This window comes from Rhinolophus sinicus, linkage group LG14, assembly GCF_036562045.2.
Source record: "Rhinolophus sinicus isolate RSC01 linkage group LG14, ASM3656204v1, whole genome shotgun sequence".
NCBI lineage: Eukaryota > Metazoa > Chordata > Mammalia > Chiroptera > Rhinolophidae > Rhinolophus > Rhinolophus sinicus.
In genome coordinates this window covers 4,711,300-4,734,858 of record NC_133763.1, presented here as the reverse complement: position 1 = coordinate 4,734,858, position 23,559 = coordinate 4,711,300, and the positions used below count along the sequence as shown (strand labels likewise).

Genomic DNA, 23,559 nt, shown 5'->3' with positions numbered 1-23,559 from the left:
AAACTCAATGCCTAAGGAAATGTTACTCTATTTCTTTCCATTAGTTAATAGACATAGGAAACACCTTCTTGTAGCTTTTAAAATACATCACCAGATATCTTTTTTAAAGTCCCTAATGTGTATAGTCAGAGAAATGACCAACGCCCACGTAGAGCTTTCCACATTAGGTATGACCAATCCCACCGCACCCATTCCCCTGGAACAGAGCCAGGGTCTGCCCGTCCATCAGGAAGAACTTGGTATCTCTAGAAAGTGGGCAGGGAGGCTGCTGGCTCTCAGCAGCTCTCCCCTCCCTCTGCCCACCCAACTATGCACAGGGCTAGCGGGAGGCCAGTGAGGCCCCCACACCCTGGGTGCAAAATTTAAGGGGGCACCCCAAAAATCCAATATAAATAATTTTATGATTTTAATGCAATATTTGTAAAAAAAAAAAAAAAAAGTTCAACCAAAAAACCCACGATGAACAAAATACCAAAATTTTAAACAGACAGGCTCACTATTGCTAATTTGTCCTTTTGCCACGGACTCCAACCTGGCTTTGCTCGGCACTGTTCCTGATCTTGTCTTCATTTAAAATTCTAATATTTTGTTCATCATGACTTCCTTTACATTATTTTTAATGTTTGAAAATGCTACGTTAGCATGCTTTTATCTTGATCACGGAGATTCTGGGTGTCCCCTTTAAACTGTACACCTGAGGCAAGGACTTGTCACCAGTTCACGGTCCTCCCCATCCATTCCCATGTCACGGGTTTGTGTTCTCGCAGGCTCCTATAGTAACAGACTTTTTCACATAGGGGACCCGGGGAAGGTCTCCCCTTCTCCCTGCCAGTGAGCATCACAGCTACCACCACGGTTGTTCCCCACCCATCCCACCCCCAGGTCCATTTCTGAGAAATGCTAGGTCAGCCATAGCAGCTGTGTGGCACCCACCCAAAGCCAGCTGCTGGGCAGCAGATGACGGACGTGACAACCAGGCAGAGAGGAAGAAGGAAGAAGAAACACACTGTCCAACAAGCAGCCAGCGCTGCAGCCACCCTAAGGGGAATCGACACGTCAATGACAGAACGAGTATGTACCCCGCATGAAAGACACAGAGACAACTGCGACCCAGCCTACTGTCTATTAACTGCATAATGGCAGTTAATATTTATAGGAACAATAACCACTGGCATACAACTACCAAAACAGAGCCCACCTGAAAGGTGTTTCCAGAATTGTTAAAGTGATACCCACAGGCTGGAGTGGCAAACAGCACAGGATTAAGTCCTCTGTACAGAGGCAACCCAATCAGACAACACAATCACAGCCAGCTCAAGGAATAATTGCTTCTGTAGGTTCCCTCTGAAATAGCTTCCAACAGACTGCCTGAGTGATGCTTCTAGGACAGAAAGCTGAGCATGCCATTCTGCAGCTTAAAATCCTTTCGTGGCTCCTTGCTGTTTTCAGGACAAAACTCAACCCTGTAGTTGAGCGCACAGGCCTTACTGGGCCCATCATCTGCTACCTGGCACTGGCATTCCAGACTCCAACTCTAGCCAAATCGAGATATAAACAAGGTGCTGTACTGGGTACTGTTAGATACCCCTGAGGAGGGTCCGTGTGTGCTTGCAAATTCATCCCCGACACCAGGTTATGTGATGGAGTATGAGACTGAGGACAGAAGACGAGCATACAGGTAACAGTTACACCCGCAACATAGGAAGAACCATAATGCCTTAGAAACATTCTTTATGTTTATGTTTTGCTGAGACCTCTCAAGTGCCCCAACTAGAACAGGACACCCTCCCCCCAAAAGAAAGCAAAATTCAGGTGCTACACCATGCCTTAAATAACGAAGAGGCTTTCATGCTTTTTAATAAACATTATATTGCACATCTATTTAAGAAGAAGAATGAAATATCTGATGAATAATAGTACTTTATGTGTAGCTGTCCAATTCCAAAAAGAATCTAAGGGGATTCTAACACTATTCAGATATTTAGTTAGATTATCAGGGAAAATAAATGTCTCAGGAAATGGGGTAAAGGGGTTGCCCACACTTGGCGTCAGAACCTCCAAGGTGACCTTGAGATATTCAGGATCTGAGCAAGTCCATAACGACATGTTCTGCTTTTTTCCATATTCGCCTGCAGGTGGCAGCAAATGGTCGGCATTCTAATTTAAAGGTGAGGTTTCTTTTAGGATAATCAACTGGGGTGGGGGGAATGGAAAATAAAGGACATGAAGGAAAACAGAATGGTAGATATTGGAATCACCAGCAAAACATGTCCTGACTGAGGGAAATTACTAATAACCACGGCCATCACCTCAGCATGCGTTCCATTCAGACCCATGTGCGAGCTGAGGGCTACACATATGCGACATCATTCACAGGCAACACATGTGTGAGGTGGGGATCACCACTACCTTCTACAGGCGGGGAAACTGAAGCTTAAGCAGCTCGCCCACAGGAACCCGTGGTGGAGTCTGGCTTTGGAATCTAGATGGTTTGATTTGAAAGCATGTGCTTCAAATCACTGATTTCCACAGCACAAAGAGTAGAGACTGAAGGTCAGATTTGGGAAGACACCTAGAAGCAACAGTAAATAAGAATATACAAAATAAAAGGACCTGGTAGACTAGATCAAAAACAATTGCTTCATTGTGTCCAAATGGGCAGTTTCCCTAAACCTAGAGTTCAAATTGTGCCTATAGGTTTTTCTAGACATGCTCCCATTCCCCTATGTTCAGTAAGAGTGCAGTATTTATTGTAGAGGTGGAGTCTGGCTTTGGGGAAAAAAGATGTGAATTTCTCATTCATAACATGAAGCTTGGGAAACAGGAACGATTTAATGTGCATGTTACTTAAAACTATAAGTAATCCAAAAAATTCTGATTTGACTCTTAATTTTAACGTGCCTCCTCAGAATCTGATGGAAAGAATCTGTTTTAAAAAGAGAGAAAGGGGACACAATATGACTACAATTTAATGAGGTCTAATGTACTAGCCAGCCACGGAGAGTCACAAGTTATCTCATAAAAAAATGAAAAACGAAAGCCTTACCACCAACTTGGGATGCGAGGAGGGGAATTTATTTTCAGTAGGGCAGGGAGGCCCTCCGAGGTTAGCAACTTGTGTTAGTCACAGAGGTGAGATGCAAACACAGGCCCTTCTGACTCTAAACTCTTTCTCCTTCACATAACACTTTTTCTCAGAGAAGCGCCAATGAGCAGGGAGGAAAAAGGGCAAATCACCGAAGTGCAGCTGGAGGCAGAGGACAGAGGCGTTTTATAATACTTCACGGAGGGTCTGAGAATATATGGGGCTCCCACAACGGAGCCTAAGAGCCTTTCTGTTATTAACATGTTAGCCATTTCCTTAATTCTTCTAGCTGTGCCAACAGATTGTCCACCTGTCTTCAATTCCATGCATGAGACCCCGGAGAGTTTTGGGGGGCAGGGGAGGACCTGCAGCCCACAGCCAGGCTGCTGGGTGGGGTGCCCAGGTGAGAGTCCCACTGCCCAGGAGGCAATGGAGAACATGGCAGAGACCAGGAGGGTCATCTCCATCAATCCTAAAACACAATGTTTTTCTTTCACATTTTACATCTTTGAACTTGAGATGTGCTGTATATCCAGCCAGGTAAGCCGTCTTTGATGGCTTAGTTGTTTATCACTTGTAACTGTGCTTCAATATCTGCAAAATGGGCAAGAGTGGCTTAGACAATCGCAGATCTCTTCTTTTTTTAAGACAGGCTGCAGCACAGACATTTTGTGGCTTATTAAATAAACAAACAAACAAAAAACAGACATGGGTTATTCCTAGTTGAAAAGCAATTCGGGTAACTTACACAACGCACGTGAAGGTGTTTCAGAAAAACTTTTAACTTATTTTTCTTTAAAAAGTATGCACAGGAGCAATGTGGTCAACATACATGTCTGAATAAATCTAAAAGAATGTTAACGGGCATAAAATTAAAATTTTAAGTGAAAATAAAGCATTTGCTTTTTTAGTTTAACTTGAAGCCATTTTTTCCGCCTTAATGAAACATAAAATAAGGGTACATCTTAAAATCCGTGACATCTTAGATGTGATGAAATATGATACTTCAGACTTCAGGGAACTTGTTAGTAAATTTGAGGAAAATTAAGTTCTTAGGTTTCAGGCTTCGGTGGAAATGTGTGTGACGGGCCAGTCATGTGGGGAACGATGAGGAAGAATGGGGAAAAGATTTCAGTCTTGAACGTGTCTCCATGTCTGCCCCACAAAGTCCCAATGTCATATCCTTATCTTTTCAGTTCAGTACTCACCGTCCCTGGAACAGTGTTTTATTTGAACTGATTTATTGGATTTATTGAAACTAAGTTTCTCTTTATGTGCCCATGCATAGCCACCACTCCCATGCTTGCCGCATACTCCCAAAAATGTCCACCAGGGAAAGAAACAAGCACTGACTTTGGATCCTGTATCTTTCACCCAGTACAGTTCTGGAGGACAGATTCTCAGAAACACTCTCTGAATAAGTGATTTACATGAAGGTACACAGTTGAGTTAAAGGAAAGGAAAGAACTGTCTTCCCTTCATTATCTACCTTATAGGTTGAGCTTTTTATTTTATATATTTCATTCTCACTTCACTGCTTTCACCTACAAAGGTTTTTCTAGTTAGAATATACAAAATGTCACTTTTCTAAACAAATACAACTGTGCCTTACAATCCATCCAAAGGTGATTACATTTGGAGGTCATCTGCCTTCACATTACAGAGAAAGCGCCTACACCACAGGTGGTACAGGTGGGGCACAAATGATATCATAGAAGGAAGAATATAATGAAAAAAACATAAAAAACAAAAAACACAAGAGTGAAAATCTTCAATCACTTCTGGTCCATCAGTCCCCATAACCCCAATCAAGTGTAAAACTAGTAACTGGGGCACCCCACAAAAGAGAAACAAAAGGTCAGCCATGGAGAGATTGGGGGGTCCCCGAAAGGAAGTCACTTCCATCCTTAAATTTCCTCTCTAGGAATAAGGAGGGTCTACATTTCTTTAACTCTGATCCGATTTTTCCTTAGAAAACAAACCATCGGCGTGTCTGCTGCTTAAGGCCTTCACAATCATGAAAAACTTTCATGAAGTGATCACCACTTCCCTAAAAAGAAGGGAGAATGACAGAGAGCAGAAATCAAGCAGGGTAATAAACAGAGTGCGAAGAAGGGCTCAGCTAAGGAATTTCAGTTTCGTTTTCTTATTTCAGTGTTTTCAGAGTTTCAATTTGACAGCATAAAACTAAAATGTCAGATTTTTAAGCGGCTTCTCCTATTTCCTGGCATCGCCAGAAATAACCCAAGGTTTTTTTTTATAGCCCAGGACTGCATCCTTCTGCACACCAGAAAATTCTTAAGAAGAGTGATTCTATATAAATAACATTTGGAAAACCATCCCTGTAGGGAGTCACAGAATGGAACAGAAAATGTCACAAAGGACCCCAGGTACTATCCTTTGAAATGCCAGCCCTGACCAGCAACTGCAGACATGGGATGGGATGTTCAGGTCCATGGAGCAGAGAAAGAATCAACAAGCTGCCCCCGCAGTAAAACCCATGACCAAAGGAAAGGTTATGCCTTGAATGAGTATGTTGTTCTATCATATTCATTACCAGAGAGGCCAAAATAGTGGGATGTGAAAAAAAAACAAAAAACACACAAATAAAAAGCCAACCACTGGCTTGGGAACTGAGACATAAGTACAAGTCCCAACTTACGCTACCTGAGCTTTGTGACTTGGGGACTTCATAGCATGTCTCTCGGCCTCAATGTTCACATCTGTAAAATGGACTGAAATATGAACTAGCTACTTCTTGCCAGTTTCGTTCCATCCATCCATCCATCTATCCATCCATCCATCCATCCATCCATCCATCCATCCATCCATCCATCCATCCAACAAATATAGAGCCACAGATGTCAAGCGCGGTTCCAAGTGCTGGGGAAAAGCAGTGAATGAAAAGACTGACATTCCTAATGGAGCTTATATTCCTGATTCTGAAACTTACTAGAAATCAGTGTTTTTCGAAGTGTGGGCTGTGAAACCCGCTTAACAGCACCAAATGAACATTTTAGAGAGAACAAATCGGACAGCATGAAATATCAGAGTATGTCACACATCGGAAGGATAAATTCTGCTTCAGTGGTTGATATTTGTATTGGCGAGAGCTGCAGGTCCAGAAGTCTAAGGCATTTCGGAAGGTAGGTTGGTTCCACGGAAAGAGTTGAAAAGTCCCTGACAAAGATCTCTTTCTGTTTCGGCCACTGGCCCTCATCCCGCCCTTCACTCAGATTGCTTCTGAGGGACATTCTGCCCATAGATTAAATCTCATTATTTTCTCATTGGCCCCACGATGGCATTTGGGATAAATGTGGAAGAATGTGTTTGAGATCAGCGTTCCCAACCTTTCTGAGGCGGGTTCCTTTTAACTTCACTTCTCTGCACACTACTTGTCTGCTGGTTAAGGAAATGCACAGGAGCTTTTAAATGGATTAGTAGTGTTATCGGTCCTGAGAGCTCGACATGGAAACACAAAGAGAACAAATGCAAAGAAGACTCAATATTCATTCCATCTACGCCCCACGTTTGATGTTCAAACAGGCTGGCAGGCTTTTTGTGCCCTGAGGGGACCCGGAACTGAGACTGGGGGTCACTGTTCTAGATGCCCTGCTTTCATTTGCTTAGTCGAGACTCACCGTGTTCCTTACTAGATGATTGCTTATGATGGTTTCTGTTTGCTTTACTGCTCTCTCCCCCTCCTTTTTTTCAATTAAAGCAAACTGCAAAATGTGAGCGCTAGTGGGTACCTGAGTTTAGTTTTTGTTGTTCCCTTGCTTTTTTATAATTCTGTTTTTAATCCTATGAAGCCAGACTCCTACAGATTGCTACTAGGAATTGGGAAGGTAATCTCTGGAAATCTGCCTAGAGAGGTACCCAACCCTACCAACTGCTATTGTTTTATCAGAAAGCATCCAAAGGCAGCAATTATTGCAACTGGGAAAGTGAAAGGAGGTGAAACAGAGATACAGAGAGAGTGCCCGAGAACTAAAACAAGCCGTGTAAACCCTCCTGAAATCTCAGACCCTTGCACGCTGATCACCAGGCTCTACCTCAAGTCAGTTAACTTTTGGCCCCGTCACTTGGGCTTCCCTCCGTCATGGAACTCTAACTCCCCTACTGTGTGTGCTGTTCTTAAAGCATTTCCTACACACAGGACTCAGAAGTCAGGACGGATGACGCCATCCTTTTAGGGCCAGGGAGAGGGCAGGATTCACTTTGTGACAGAGGTCCAAGAGGGCCAGAGAGATAGTGGAAAGGCAGCAAAGGAGAGGGCTTCCTGGCACGCTGGCTCCCCCAGAAGACACCCAGCTGCTGCCCACCAGCCCCCAACCTCTAGAGACCAGCTCTGACACGCTATTTCCAATGCTCTCCCTTCTTGGAAATCCAAACTACACCCCAAAGGTGACTCAGATGGCAGCCAACCACCAGAGGACTGTTGTTTTTAGCACACACCTTACCGTCAGCAAAGCCACAACTCAAATACTGATAACAGGTTTCATGCTGTATCCATCACCATTTTTTTTCTACCTTACAAAGAGCAAAATGTGACCTATTCTTCATTAATAAGGAAAAATGTAACCTGTAGGGAAATCTGCTTACTTCTCTGGCACGTCACAGAGGTCATTTAACCGTCTCCGAACTTCACTGTAAAATGAGGGAACTGGCCTGGATAATGGCTAACAGCTCTGTGAAGTTTCGTGCTCCCAAATGCAGACCTTCCCAGTGGGAACTCCTGGCCTTAGAACACTCTCGAACCAGCATGTATGAAGGAATGACCAAAGGAACTGCACTTGGAGCTTCTCTATTTAAAAACAAATCTCTTGCCTGGTTATTTCCATATGTCGCTCTTAGTATTCCGGAACAAAGTCCAAGGCAACCTCCACAAGGACGACCTTAAATGTCACCAGTGGTGGAGATGCTTAAGCCTCATAAGCCTTAGCAAAGACAAAATCGGGGGTGGAGGGGGCGTTCTTCATAAATTACATAGGTGACTGAAAAACAAGTGCCTTCAGATGCCCCCATTTTTGTTATTTATGTGCTCAATGAATTCCAAGTGATCAAAAGAACTCGAATGCTCATATAAATATCATTGTCTATAAAATCTAAAATCCCATTATACATGCCTACGTACATTATATGTATACACATGCGCGCACGCGTGCACACACAGACACACACACACACACACACACACACACACACACAAAATATTTCATGAGCCATCTATCTCTCTGCTTGAAATCTGTAACTGCGTTGTTAACCAGTTTCAACACGGCAGCACCCCGGTCCGTCTTTACACTTCGATAATTTTAAAGCCAGGCAAACCCCAAGGGATACCCAGGTTTTGTTACAGCAAACTTCACTTCAGAAAGTTTGTAGTTACCAAATTTCGGAAGAGTAGGTGATCCGGGTGGAGATGAATTTCCACTGGGAGACAAGTAGAGATAGCTTTTGTTCACGCCCGCATCAAAATCAAATGGGGACTGGTAGTCCTCGTAAAACTCCATCTCTCTAGAGTCCACTGCAGACAGATGCAGGACCCATGGTATGGCAGTCACCTGGAGCTCTTCAGTTGAGGTCCCGTCGCGCCACGCTGCCCTCCACCCCTACCCCGTGCACCCTCGCTGAAAACATCAACCTGGGGTGGAGGGACCCGGCCTCCCGGCCCAGGTGCTTTCTGCTCAGAGCCTTCCCACCCTCTGGCTTGTTTAACAAGTGACTTCTCCTGAGGACCCAGGAAGTCTCTATTCACCACCTGCTGCTCCTTTTGGTCAACAAGGAACAACCTGGCTGGGAGCGGCGCTTTCTTCGGTCAACAAAGGAGGGCTGGGACCTGCACCACGGCCGGCTGCCCAGAGGTACAAACAGTGCAAACACACGCCAGACGCTGGCAGAATGACAGGAAACTACCATTTAGCTTTTTGTTGTTTTTTAGCCAGTCAGCTGACCAAAATTACACCAGGGTGGACTTAATCCTCTAGGACAAGGAAGGATTACTACTCAGTAATCTCCAGCAAATGCCATCTGGGTGGTACTTTGTTTTTACCTGGATTACAGCCGGGTTCTGAAAGCCAAGCGGCCTGGGTTTGTGATCAGCTTTCTAAGTACAAGTTGGTATAGAATTAAAGCTCTACTGCCACTATTACTTTATCTAAAGTAACGTCTGATTTAGTGTAACAAAAATTTCAGTTTGACCTTCCACCCTTCCTCCCTCCCTCCCTTTCTCCTCCCTCCTCCCTTCCTTCCTTCCTTCCTCCTTTCTCTCTCTCTCTCTCTCTCTCTCTCTCTCTCTCATCCCCTTCCCTCCCCTCCCCTCCCCTCTCCTCTCCTCTCCTCTCCCTTCCTTTTCTGGGAAGTCTGTTTTAGTTACATGTACTTTAAAGAGAAGAACCAACTCTGAAGGTAGAGCTTCCAGGTATTACCACACCTCCTTTTTTTAACCAAGGCCACGCCTCTTCAGGTGCAAGAAACCTGGGTGCACACATGCAGGCAAAACGCCTGCAATGCAGAGGCCTGGGCCCCAGTTAGTCTGTCAAAGAGAATTCGAAGTGACCACATTCATTTCCTTTGCACCAGTCTCTGAGCAGACCCATTCTAGCTAACTCTGGCCTTTGCTGGAGGAACTTGGCAGTTCCTGCCACTTTTGCCCACATGATTCATCTGCTACTAAGGAGGTAAAAATAAAGGGCACTCTCCCTTAGGTGGACATGGTCTGTCACTGCATGACAACAACAAAAGAAGCCGTTCTATCTTTTCAACTCTACCTGATAAAAAGGGAACTCGATATACTTTCCCTGGATTGGAAGCAACATGAAAACCTAAATTATTTTAAGCATTAAAACAAAATATGGGCCGGCCGGGTGGCTCAGGCAGTTAGAGCTCCGTGCTCCTAACTCCGAAGGCTGCCAGTTAGATTCCCACATGGGCCAGTGGGCTCTCAACCACAAGGTTGCCAGTTCAATTCCTCGAGTCCCGCAAGGGATGGTGAGCTGTGCCCCCTGCAACTAGCAACAGTAACTGGACCTGGAGCTGAGCTGCGCCCTCCACAACTAAAACTGAAAGGACAACAACTTGAAGCTGAATGGCACCCTCCACAATTAAGATTGAAAAGACAACAACTTGACTTGGAAAAATGTCCTGGAAGTACACACTGTTCCCCAATAAAGTCCTGTTCCCCTTCCCCAATAAAGAAATTAAAAAAAAAAAAAATCTGCATGTCTAGTGTATAAAATATAAGTGTACCAAGACAGTTTATATTCATCTCAACTTATGATTCATTTTCTATTTTTCTCTGTTAGTCTCTTGTTGTACTCAATTTTTGGCAAGTCTTTATCTTAAGTTTTTAAAAAATTTATTTGTAACAACAACAAAAAATCAATCTGTATTTTTCTCCTAAAAGACATCAAAATTTGGGCAAGTCTAAGTGCTGTTCACTCGCTATTGAAAAACAGAATAAATGGTTTCCTTTCTATTATTATTTGAAAAAATGAATTGTCTGGTTTCTTGACCCCCCACAGTATCTCTTCCTGAGATGGGACAGTGCCATAGTTATGTCCTTGGGCCAGAGTGTGGTTGGTAGGGTCCCTGCCCACTCAGTACTCTCTGCGGCCATCGGTCACTCACTCACTGGTAGAAAAAGCATTTCTCCACACCCATTCTGCCTCCTAGGGCCACAAGCATTAGAAGGTGTCATGGAGTGAATGTTTGTGTCCCTCAAAATGTATAGATTGAATCCATAACCCCCAAGATGATGGTATTTGGAGGTTGGGCCTCTGGGAGATGATGAGGTTCAGATGAGGCCATGAGGGTGAGGTCCCCCTGATGGGACTAGTGCCCTTGTAAAGAGAAGAGAGCCAGCTGAAGCTCTCCCTCCACCATGGGAAGACACAACAAAACAATAGCCATCTTCCAACCAGGAAAAGGGTTCTCCCCAGGAACCAAATCAACCAGCACTCTGATCTTGAATTCCCCATCCTCCAGAACTGTGAGAAATAAATGCCTGTTGTTATAAGCCCCCTGGTCTATGGTAACTTATTATAGCAGCCGGAACTCAGAGAGAAGACATCAGCACTGATGCATATTCAATGCCAAGCCTTTATCTGCCTGAAGCACTGCCTGTTTTCTGCTTGCTAACGTCCTTCATCTTTCCACACTTAGGCAGAAATGCCACCTCTTCTCAGAACCCCTCTCTCCTCCCAGCCCTGGCTTCCTATAGCAGCACACAGAATGTCCTCCCCTCCACGTAGGCACCAATTCTCGAAGTTTGGGTTCTGATCAGTGTGGAAAGAAGAAAGCAAACAGTGGCTCGGGCAGATATGACATGCCTTATATATAAATACGAGGATTTAGAATTTAAGTGATGGCTGAAGTTTTTATATGCTTAGGAAGAATCTTCGGACTGTTCTATAACAGCCTGCCTCTCTGAATCAGCTGTAGTTCTCCCTTCAGACCCTTGTCAAGAATTCCGGCATGAAAGGAACGTGAGAGCAGAAGACCAGAGGTGGACAAGGCATGGGATATGTTAACAGAATGGCAAAAATTCAGTTGACTCAAGAGTCAGGTACCAAGGAAAAGGGAGTTGTAAGATATAAAAATGGAAATGCAGCTTGGGGACAGACCATTAAAGACCTTAAGTGACAAACTTTTACACTTAATATATACGTGTGCCAAAAAGCCTCTGAAGGTGTTTGGACCAGGTAAAGACAGGATTAAAAAGTTTTATGACGATGACTCTGGAAACGGTGTATAGGATGCACTGTAGGTAGAAAAAGGCTGAAAGAGAGGGGACTCAGAGCGAGTCTACTGTTACAGTCCAGGCAGGAGGGAGAGAAGCCTCTGTAACTGTGGCAGCTGTTTCTAGTTCCTGCCGTGGGCTATTGGCCCAAAGGAGGAAAAACCAGGTGAGATTTGGCCCTGTCCTGCTGGACACTGCCACGCGGGTGTTCCAAATGGACTTCAAAATCACCATGCACAAGACTGAATTCACCAGTTTTCCTCACGACGCTCCTAAGTCCAAGTTCGTCATCCTGAGCCACCTCGGCCTGACCTCAGACGAATGGTTTCCAAGTATCCCTGCTTTGCAGGGAGGCACCACCAACAGCTGCTCATTCACCTTGCACAGCATGCCTTCTCGTCCCTCCCACTGTTTGTCACTGTCCACACCCTAGTTCAGACCTACCTGGAGTGTTCTGGTAGGGACCCGCCCAGCGACAGGGTGGCAGATGCCTGCTGTTTGTCTACCTAGCGCCCTCTTTTCTTTGACAAATCCCTCTTCACCTGCCCCACGGGTTAGAGTTGACCACAGTTCCCACCTATGCCCGGCTCTGGGCGTGGGATTGTGCTTCAGAACCAGTCTGTGCAGAACCCCCATCCCCTGTTCACGGGGACTGGCCTAAGGGTAGACATGTGATGCAAACAGCGCCAACTACAGGCCTTCTTTGATGTTCACTCGATGAGTAAGGCGAGAGAGGGACTCTTCCTGTAACGTGAGCTGGTGGATACCAGTATGCAGGGTCCAGGGGGCTCTCTCTCTCCCCTGGCCAACAGGCAAGAGAATCAGTGCTGACACAGGGAAGGCATGAAATGGAGACAGGTAAAGGATGGAGGAGCCAGTCGGAGCCCCCCCTCCCCCACCCCAGCTGCCCTGGGCTTCCCAGTTATTAAACAAACACATTTCCATTCTGCTTCACTTATGGTGGATGTTGGCTTCTATCATTTCAGTGGGAAAAGTCCTACAATACCTGCTTTCCAATCATTTCCCACTATTACCCCCCCCACACACACACACACACACAAACACACACATATTTCAACCATACTTGATTTTCCTGTTTCTGGAACACATCCTAAACTTGGCCTAGACAATGTTCTCAAACTAGAGTCTCTTTTCCCTGTATTTTTACCCCTCAAATTCCTACCTACTCACCAAGCTCAACTTAATAAGTCACATATAAATGGTATATGTCCAAGGATGTTCATGTTAGTGCTATCGAAAATGGAAAAAATCAACAGCTCAAGTGCCTACTAAAAAGTGGATTACGTATTTAAATGCTACATAGAATATCCTGATAAAAGTGAACTGTCATCTTAAGATGCTTAACCATAGAGCTGGGAGAACTATGGGGGTAGCTGGGCCCCTTGTTAACTCTCTAGTCCTGACTTTCTGTTAAAACTTTGCGGTAACTTCTGGGGGAGCAATGCTAATAAATAGAATAGCCACCTTGGAATTGGGGCTTTTTGCACACGTGTGGCCTGTTGGAGTATCGGTAGGAAGTGTGCATTCGCACACTACTGGGGTGACCTCGTTTCCTTTTCTTTTCCCAAATCAACTGCTTTTTTGGTGGATTTTTTGGAGAGTTATTTTGGCCAGCCGACAATCCATATAATAGAAAATTAGGCCAACATTAATACAATGATGTAGACATGTCTATATTTCACAGGGAAAGATATTCTTGAGACAGTCAGTAAAAAAAAAGCAATGTTCCAACACTGTTTGTATTGTATGATCCATAAATGTGTAATAATTGGGGAGAGAGAGAGACCAACCAGCCAAAAGAGAAACAAAATGGTCAGGAGAAATCCATCCTACAACCCCAGGAAAGTGCTATGCACGGCAGTGTCAGCAGAGGGAGCCCCTGCGCAGCTCAGGTTAACAGCCGGCTAAGTGCACACTACAGAGCAATAGCCCATTAGGTGAGTCATGCTATTGCAAATGGAAGGGGAGGAAGTACAAACGCCCATAAAGAATATTAAGTTTCTGCCTGCCTATTAATACATCACTCAAATCGGTCTGGGTAGGCTCTCCCTAATTTTGAAAGATATTTAAGGGATAGTCTGCTGTAAAAGCTGTATGACACATACAAACATGCACTTGGGGGGCTTCAGAGGGCACACAGACAGACGATGTGATTACCCGATAGGAGAGGCAGGCCACTGAAAGGCCAGGAGGACGTTCCAGGACGGAGGCTGGGGGTTAATGAACACCACACCGGTTTCACTCCCCGCCCTCCCACCTCATGCCGCAATACGCAAACTTTCACTCTAAAGCACACAAGAAAGAGTACCATGATCCAAGCACACAGAAAAGCACTTAGTTTTAAATATGGAATTTAATTTAAAAAATAAGCCTCAAAACCACTGTGAGGTAAGCAGTATGACTGTCCATGTTTCAGATGGAAAACAAAGCAAAGGCAGTTGCTGTAAACACCCAGACCCACCTAACGCTAGCAGTGAAGGAGCTGGGATCTGAAACCAGGGGGTCTGCCTCCAAAGCCTGTGTCGTTTCTGGAACAGGAGAAAGTGGAGTAAAGTTAAGAACCAGGCGAGGAGCCAGGATGTCACATGCAAATCACCTAAGGATCTTATTACAATTCAGTCGGCATCGCTGACAAGCTCCCGGTGACAGGAGGGTGCTGGTGGGGACCACACTGGAGCAACCAGGTGATGGAGGCCCTGGAATGGCAGCCTGGGGAGTGCGAACGTGATTTTTACATTTGTTAGTGTTTATTTGATCCTCCAGTAGCACAGGGATAGTGACATGATCTCCAATTTTCAGATGAGTAAATGTAAGGAACTGAGCAAGGAAGAACAGAGTCCTACGGTCTCAGAGCAGTGATCATCCTCACTCCGCACCTAAGTCCCCTTATTAGTAACGGGCGGGAGAGGCACAGAGCTGTGCCTTAGAAAGACTGTTCTCGCCTTTATATGAAGACGGATTACAGAGGGGAGATGGGAAACCAGGGAAACTATCAACAGCACCAAGGACTGAATTGTGTCCCCTCCAGAAATGCGTATGTTGAAGTCCTAGACCCCAATGTGACTGTATTTTAGATATAGGGCCTTGAAGGAGGTAATTAAGGTGAAAGGAGGTCTTAGGGTGGGATCTGAAAGGTCATAGGGTGGGGCCCGAATCCAAGAGGACTGGTGTCCCTATAAGAGGACGAGACGCCAGGGACACACACACGCAGAAGAACAGTCTTGTGAACACAGCAAGAAGAAGGTGGCTGTCTGCAAACCCAGCAGAGAGTCCTCACCAGAAACCAACCCTGCTGGCTCCTGGATCTTGGACTTCCAGCCTCCACCGCTCGGAGAAAATAAACTTCTGTTGTTTAAGCACCGCAGTCTGTGGCATTCCGTCATGGCAGTCTGAGTGGACTAACACCAACAGTGTGCTCCAGGGAACAACAGTGAGACGAGAAAAGCAGACATATTGTGAGACACCACGGAGGGGTCACCAGCAGATCTTGGAGCCCAACTAGGGTGTGGGGGAAAGAAGACCACTATAACCGTGGTTCCCCGGCAGGAGTTGTGTAGATGGGACAGTGTTAATTAAGACGGCAGCAAAAGAGTGTGATGGAAGGAGGGAGAAGGGAAACTTTAGATGACCAGACAATGGATTCCATTTGGGCAGGTTTGGTTTATAATGCTCAGGAGATTTTTGAATGGCAATGGTCTGCCAGCAGTTAGAAGTTAACCTCTGGGGCTCCGAAAAAGGTGACGGCCAAGGATGTCAATGTGGGAAACGAGAGACTGTTAAGGGAGAGCCCAAAGAGAAGAGAGCTCCTATGAAAGAAAGAAGAAAGGAATGGAAGGAGAGAGGGAGGGAGGGAGGGAGGGAGGGAGGAGGAAGGAGGAAGAAAGGAAGGAAGGAAGGAAGGAAGGAAGGAAGGAAGGAAGGAAGGAAGGAAGGGAAACAAGATAATGAGTGCCTGCAAGTAGAAAGCAGGTCACGGAGCCTAAAAAGGGGTAGGAAATGCCCTTTGGTGGTGATGACGGTGACGACAACAGTATGATCTATCCCTAAGGAGCCCTTACAATGCTCCAGACATTCTTCTGTGCACTTCACACTGACCTTATGGGGTAGGTTTTTCTCTAGCCCCATTTTACAGATGAGAAAACTGAGGCACACAGAATTTAAGTAACTTGTCCTAGGTACACAGCTACGAAGTGGTGAAGCTAGGGCTTGAACTTGGGTAGTCTGGCTCAAGGACTCTTAAAAAGCAAGAAAAAGAACATGGAAGATGATAAACCTGAGGGACCAACATCACGGGAATAATGGGACAAGAGAAAGTGGACACCACTAAAAGCAAAAGAAACTTCAAAACAAGTCTAGGTGGAGTGTTTTTCTGCCCTCTCAAAAAAACTGGAATTGCATCCGGGTCCAGCAGACAGACCAGGGGCCTTCTGTTCCATTAAGAAATGTTTTTTGAAATATTAAAGATCAAGAGTTATAATGAGAATGAGGCTTCATTCCTTTCCTCAACCTATCTTCAAACATATGTCCCGGTTGACCTTTAGCTGGGAAAGCCAGAACCTGTTGAGAAACCTCAAAAATGCCTGCCTTATCTGTCACAAGCCAGAGACTGGAATCCAAAGCGTCCAAGATCTCACTATGTCAGGAAGGTCCCTCCTCTCTGATGCCTTCGGGCCATGTTCCTGCCGAGACTGTTCTCACACTGGAGGTATCATTAGAACACCGGAAAATAATACAAGGCTAGCGCGATATTCATTATGGACCCAGATAATTAACTACGATATACAGCTTTTTCATTTTATAAATAGAGTTGGAGTTGAAACTTTACGGTCCCTCCTGGTGGTTTCCACGACTACAGGTTCAGGGAAAAGTTCTCCAACCAGTGCTTCTCAGACTTTAATATGTTCACAGAGCATCTGGGGACAGTGTTGAACAGTCAGCCTTTGGACGGGCTCCGGGCAATTGCTGATGCTTGCATTAGATAGCGGACACTACATCTGCCTTAGGATGAAAGCTTGAGAAATTCTAAATACTCACCACTCTCTGTGGCCGTAGCACTTTCTAAATAGGTATCTCCTTTTGAAAATAAGAGCCAGATTTTACAGCGAAACAGCTTTGTGTGTGTGTGTGTGTGTGTGTGTGTGTGTGTGTGTGTGTGTGTGTGTGTGTTTCTGTTTTCCTGCTATCCTAACGGTCCCCAAAGCGTGCAGGTTGAGATAGGGGACAGAACTGGCTATGTGACGACAGGGCGTACACCTGCCTGGCCTTTTCAATGTGGAATTTCTTAGAGTCTGGAATTACAACAACATAAACAGAGTTGAAACAATGGCTCAGGAAGACGGGAATGAAAGCAGGCCATTCCGTCCCAGAGTCTCAACAATGTATTTAAGAGCACAGGGGTCTCTATGGTGAGATTATTGGACAATAAAAGAGCTTTCGATCAGGCTAAATGTTTCCAATTTGCTGACTGAGTATAAACAGACCTCTGCAGAGGTACATAAACATGCCCCACTGTCAGAACCTACGTAAAAGGAAAAAACGCACTGGCGGACCAGATTTCAATTTGGAAAAACATCCACCCTGCTTACACAGCTATTCTTAGCAACTAGAGGCTCCTGTGAAACACTTTTCCTTAAGGGAATGGGAGGTACTCAAGAACAGTAGGCACTTATTTAAAATTAATATTTGGCCATGAACTTCCATCATCACAAACATACTCAAAATACTCTACCACCAACTCAGACATTTAGGCAGCTCAGCTTCCTCTTCAGCTGTAATAAATTAATTAGGTGTATCCATTGGGTCAACGATTGAAAAACTACACAGCATGAATACTGCCCATTGTATCTCAAATGTTATGAAGAAATAGAGTTTCGTGCCCAAATGTCTAGCGTTTCTGTCTGAACCTGCTACTCTGGTTAAGAAATGCCATTTACAATGATAGATTTCACATATTTTCCCTTTGAAAGACAGATTTTACATACTTCCTTTTTTAAGGTAGAACACCAATGCTTACAAGTCAACTCAAGAGAGCCCGTTGGCTTCAAACCAAATCAATGACTGGCAGGCAGAAACAGCCTTTCTTTCTTCCAACACAAACCTGAGGACCTGAAAACTGTAAACATCTGACGATAGTACAACCTCTATTTACTATTGTTAAGACTCCTTGCTGACTTTTCTCAGTTTTATAAAACATCATGACTAAACAGATATGTCTCAACACAGCATACAGTGTTATTTATTCCAGTAAGCTCGCTTAGTGGTAAAGGGACAACACAATTCGAGATGCATCCATCTATATCTATCTATCTATCTATCTATCTATCTATCTATCTATCTATCGAGAGAGAGAGAGAGAGAGAGAGAGAGAGAGAGATTGTTGATAGCCACTGAAATTTTGGGGGTCTTTACTATAGAAGAATTTAGAGGAAGCTGAATGATAGAAATATACCGCCAAATAGAGCTTCAGATGATTTTTTTAAATTACTCTTTTAAAATGGTCATATCCCTAGATGAAAAAGTTCTGGAAACAGATAGTGGTGATGGTCGCACAGTAATGCAAATGTCAATAAACGTAATTAAGGGCTATCCCAGAGAGCCCTTCAAAATAATTACAATTACAAAGTTTGTGTTAAATGGATATTTTACCACAATTAAAAAAGATCATGTACTTATGAGAGTTGAGATAGTCCTTCACACTTTAAAGAAAATTACTTGAAATTAAATTTAAATTAAATTTTCCTGTAAATGACCAGACAGACCAAAATAAGAAGTGTGAAATGGAGCCATAATGGAGGGATGGAAGCACACCAACCATGACTGTGGACTGCTTGCTCTTACACATTTTAAATACTCTTTCCTGAGGGCACAATCAAGACCTTTGTGTCCAGATTGGTTTGGAAAATGTTTCCAGGGAAGAACAGGACGCCCCTGGCAGAGGCCGTGGGGTCGGGTTGTCACAGAACGGAGGCCACTGTCAGAACGGTTCCTGGGGAGACAAGGGCAGATCACCAGGCCAATAACCGATTTCAGATCCTGCAATCACGCACTTACGTGTTCCCCCAAATGAGCTGAAAACATATGCCCACACAGAAGCCTGCACACAAATGTGTACAGCAGCTGTAGTCCTACCTGCTCTAACTGTAAGCAACCAAGATGCCCATGAATAGGTGGGTGGACGAACGGCGTTACCTCTAGACAATGGAGGATTATTCAGCAGTAAAAAGAAGTGAGCTACTAAGCCATGAAAAGACATGGCGGAACCTTAAATGCCATTGCTTAGCGAGAGAATCTCTACTGTATGATTCCAATGGTATCACACTGGAAAAGCCAGGAGGAAAACTAGGGAGGCAGTGAAAAAATCAGGGGTTGTCAGGGGTTCAGGGGGAGGGAGGGATAAATGGGCCGAGCACAGAGGGGTTTTAGGGCAGTGCAACTCTTCTGTATGATTCTGTAACGGTGGACACGTGACATTATGCATTTGTCAAAACCCATTGAATTGTACAAAACAAAGAGTGAACCCTAATGCAAACGATGGGCTTTAGTTAATGATAACATATATCAACATTGGTTAATCAATAATAACATATGTACCATACAAGTACAAGATGTTAATAATAGAGGAATTTGCAGGGGTGGGGGGTGGATGTGGGAGCTCTCAATACTATCTGCCCAATTCTGTAAGCCTGCACCGGCTGTAAAAAATAATCTAATAAAAAAAACAAAAAAACAGTTCACTTACTCTGCCACTCGGCCTGGGGGAAAACACCCAGGGCACTGCCACTCATCTGCTGGGACTGTTATCAGACCTCACGAGTATCTGAAGGGCTACCCCAGAGAGCACTATATGTGTAGTTTCCAGGGCAGATCTGAGTTCATGATAAAAGGAATGATGCCTTAAGTACCAAGTTCCATTATTAATGGAAAGTAGACAATCACTTGGACAGCTCTGGTTAAATTCCTCCCATGCGTTTAAGAAAAAAAAAAATAATAGTGGTTTGAATGTCTGCTTTCTAGCTAAAGATGTTGTGAATTTACGGAAGAATGTTATCATCTTCAAAGAATGTTCCACTGCAGGTGAGGGTGGTACCCCAATCTGGCTAGGGCTCTAACATCTTTCTAACACTAAACAGATACAGACATCACTTCAGAAGTAGGACACCAAGTTCAAGGCCTACACTTGATCCTTACAAGGCTTTTTTTCTTGGCAAAATTCAGTGCAAACAGCTTAGCAAGATGGCACGCCTGTCGCCGCCCAATAATACAATTACTAGTGGTGACTCTTGGTATTGCTGTGGATTTCTAAGACGGCAGACACGGCCCCAGCACCTCCACTGAACAGTGTTCTAAACCTTTATCAAATCAGAGAACGCCGCCAAATTTGGATTCTCCATAAGAGGATTTGATTTAGAAAGATCGTCCGCTGGTCACATATGGCCTCCCAATTTTAAGAATGGAAATCAAAAGGTGAGAACAGCACGGCAGACTGACACAGGAACAAGGTCTCAAAGGCTAGGAACCAGAATGGTCCTCGACTGAATAGGAAGATGAGCGTTTTAAGCCAGCTGACCTGGGGCCTGATGAGTTTTCTCTGCCGTGTTTCTTTTTTTTTTGACTTTTAAACAGAAACAAAACGGAAACACTATGCGAAGAGTTCCCCTTATAGCATTTGCTCTAAGATAGTGGATGCCTTCCGCACTTCCATCTAAAACCAAGAGTTTTTACCACAGAAGCCAGAATCTGCCTCATTGGGAAACTCTGTCTGAATCAAGGCTCATCCTGGCTGCAAGGCAAGGCCGCTCACCGTTTGGAGTCTCCAAAATGAGTAAGACTCAGCTCCTTCTTGTCACCCAGCCAGCCCGGGTTTATTGAATGCTGGACTGAGTGTCACAATGATAGACTCTCTCAGGCCTGTGTCCTTAACCACTACCCCGTTCATCTCCCACATGGTCCAGGGCGTGGCCCAGGCATCCATATTTTTAACTCAAACCCCAAGTGATTCTGATATGGATGGTCCATGGATACACTGGCTGCCCAGGAGGAAAGAATAATAGTAGAAGTCGTATCTCTCCATGTCTGAAAAAGCTCGTCAGGCTAGGTAACTGTTAGACTTCTTTGCTAAGGTACAAAAAATATACAAGCACGTGGAAAAGAAATTCCACTTCCAAATGGAAGCATCCAAGCAATTCATACCAGTGCTCTTCCTGCCAGCACGCTCTCCATTCCCACCCCACCCCCACGTTCAATGCCATAGCACTAGCTTCCCAGACTGCTCTCCCACGTCATCGGCCACCTCCTCACTCACTGCCCCTACCTTGCCCACCCATTTAAAATCACAACTGTGCTCTCTCCGAAACCACCCACACATAACCAGTCCCCATTAGCTTACTTTCTTTACCTTTCTATACCGTATATTACCTAACATACTATATAACATACTTATTACACATTTGATTAGTGACTGTCTTCCCACTGGTACATAAGCTACACAGGAGCAGGATTTTTGTTTTGGTTTTTGGTTTATTTTGTGCACTGATCTATCCCTAAGTGCCTAGAACAGTGCCTGACATGAATAAACATTTGTGGAATGAATGTCACTGCCCAGTGCTAAACCTCTCAATAGCTCCCCACTGGTTACCAAATCAAGTCCAAACATCCCCTAGGGCTTCCGGAACTCACTGACTTTTCTCATTCTTAACCCCCCCCCCCCCCCAATCAATCAGACGCAGAAACCAGGGAATCACTATTTCCTCCGTTGCCGGCTTTCTTACCCCTGTGCCTTGGTTTGCGTGTCCCTTCTTCCAGGAGTACCTTGTCGGATACCACAACACCTCCATCTACTGGCATCACACCTGTTTCAGAGATGCCGTTTTCCAAGGCCTCTGAAATGGCGTCCTTTTTCAAGTACTTCTCCGATTTCAGAGGCATAACAGGCTCCGCTCCAAAGGCTTATCTTCTGCCCAATGCCCGACTTCCTCGTGTTGTCGCTAAGTGTGTCTGCGTCCTATCTCCTCCGCTGCTGGGAGCTAACGGAGGGTACCGAAGGCATTTAGGCTTTGGGGTACATCGTTTCCTACAGAAGAGCTGCCCAGCGCACATTTTGCAAGTCAGGCCAAGCAAGGCGCCTATCACTTCTGCACCCTTTGGTTTTTCACAATTCCTGTCACGTGCACCTTTTTAAGCTTTTTCACTCTTTTAAGCACAGAGGCTGCCCTTCTCCCACTTGACCCCACAGCTGCCATTTTACCACGATGCCAAAACCAAAACTATCACAAGAACACTACAAACCAATATTTCTAATGAACAAAGACACAGAAATCCTCAACAAAATACTAGTAACCTTTATCCAGCAACATACAAAAGGTGGTACATAACATGAAGAAGTGGGAATGCAAGATTAGTGTAAAATCCCAAAGAAAGCAATGGTTCATCACACCAATAGTAGAAAGGGCTAAAAACATGTGATCAAAGTAAAGGAAACAAGAGATGCAGAAAAGGCATTTGACAAGATTCATCACCCCTTTATAATAAAAACACTGAACAAACTAGGAACATAAGGGAACTTCCTAAACCTGGTAACAAGTATCTATGAAACCCATTAAGTAAGTTAACATCGAACATAATGGTGAAAGATGGAATGGTTCCCCCCAAGATCAGAGACAAGACAGGATGTCTGATCTCACCACTTCTATTCGACATTGTACTGGAAATTCTAGCCAGGATACTGAGGCAAGAAAATGAAATAAAAGACATCCATTTGGAAATGAATAAAACAATCTCTATTTGCAGATGTTATGATCTTGTATATAGGACAACTACAGAATTGACTATAAAACTATTAAAACTCACAAATGAGTTCATTAAGTTTGCAGGATACAAGGTCAACATACAAAAATTATCACATAGCTATACAACTGCAAAGAATAAACTGAAAAATGAAATTAAGAAAAAAGTTCTATTTACAACTGCAACAAAAAAATTAACAAAAGTGAAAAATGTATAATCTGAAAATTACAAAATACTGTTGAAAGAAATTAAATACAGTCTAAATAAGCGTGAAGACATCCTACGGTCATGGATCAAAAGATTTGATATTGTTAAAATGGCACTAGTCCCCAAATCTATGTACAGATTTAACATAATCCCAATCAAAATTACCTCACTTCTTTGCATAAATTTAAAAGCTGGTCCTAAAATTCATATGGAAATTCGAGGGACACATAAGAGCCAAAACAATCTTGAAAAAGAAGAATAAGTTAGAGTATTCACATTTTCTAATTTCAAAACTTACTACAAAGTTGCAATAATCAAGATGGTGTGGTATAGACATAAAGACAGGGTATTAATTTGCTAGGGCCACGTGACATAGGAGATAAATATTTGGTCTCTGCCCTCAGTTGTTGATACAAAGCTCCTAAAATCCGTGGAATTTCCTGGATGATAGGGGTGATAGAAGCATCTTACGCAGAGCTCCAAAGTTCCCTGGAATTTCCTATGTAATCGGATCTTTTGTTCTAATGAGGCAACTCTTGGATTCCTCAAGGATAGAGGCTGGTCATCAGCCAGACCAAGCCATGATTAGAATCTTGGAACTATTCACCCCTGATACCCCAGGGAGGGCAGAGAGACTGGAGATGGAGTTAATAATCAATCATGCCTCCATGATGACTCCTCCATCAAAATCCATAAACCATGGCGTCTGAGGAGCGTCCAGGTT

At 44.2% G+C, this 23,559-nt stretch overlaps 1 protein-coding gene across 9 annotated transcripts in view; it reads right to left on the bottom strand.

Annotated features, from left to right (window-relative positions):
* TPD52 (tumor protein D52) overlaps positions 1-23,559 on the bottom strand; it is a 186,332-nt gene that overhangs the window by 126,644 nt on the left and 36,129 nt on the right. For 2 of the 9 annotated variants that reach the window (XM_019725540.2, XM_019725555.2), the window contains exon 1: positions 8,475-8,889. The exons of 3 other annotated variants lie outside the window; for them this stretch is intronic. In XM_019725540.2, coding sequence (XP_019581099.1) covers positions 8,475-8,598 — 124 coding nt within the window. In that variant the 5' untranslated portion in view covers positions 8,599-8,889. Of the gene's footprint in view, positions 1-8,474; positions 8,899-23,559 lie in introns of those variants that run through there. 4 more of the 9 variants (XM_019725532.2, XM_019725547.2, XM_074319264.1 and 1 more) reach the window with 4 other exon arrangements.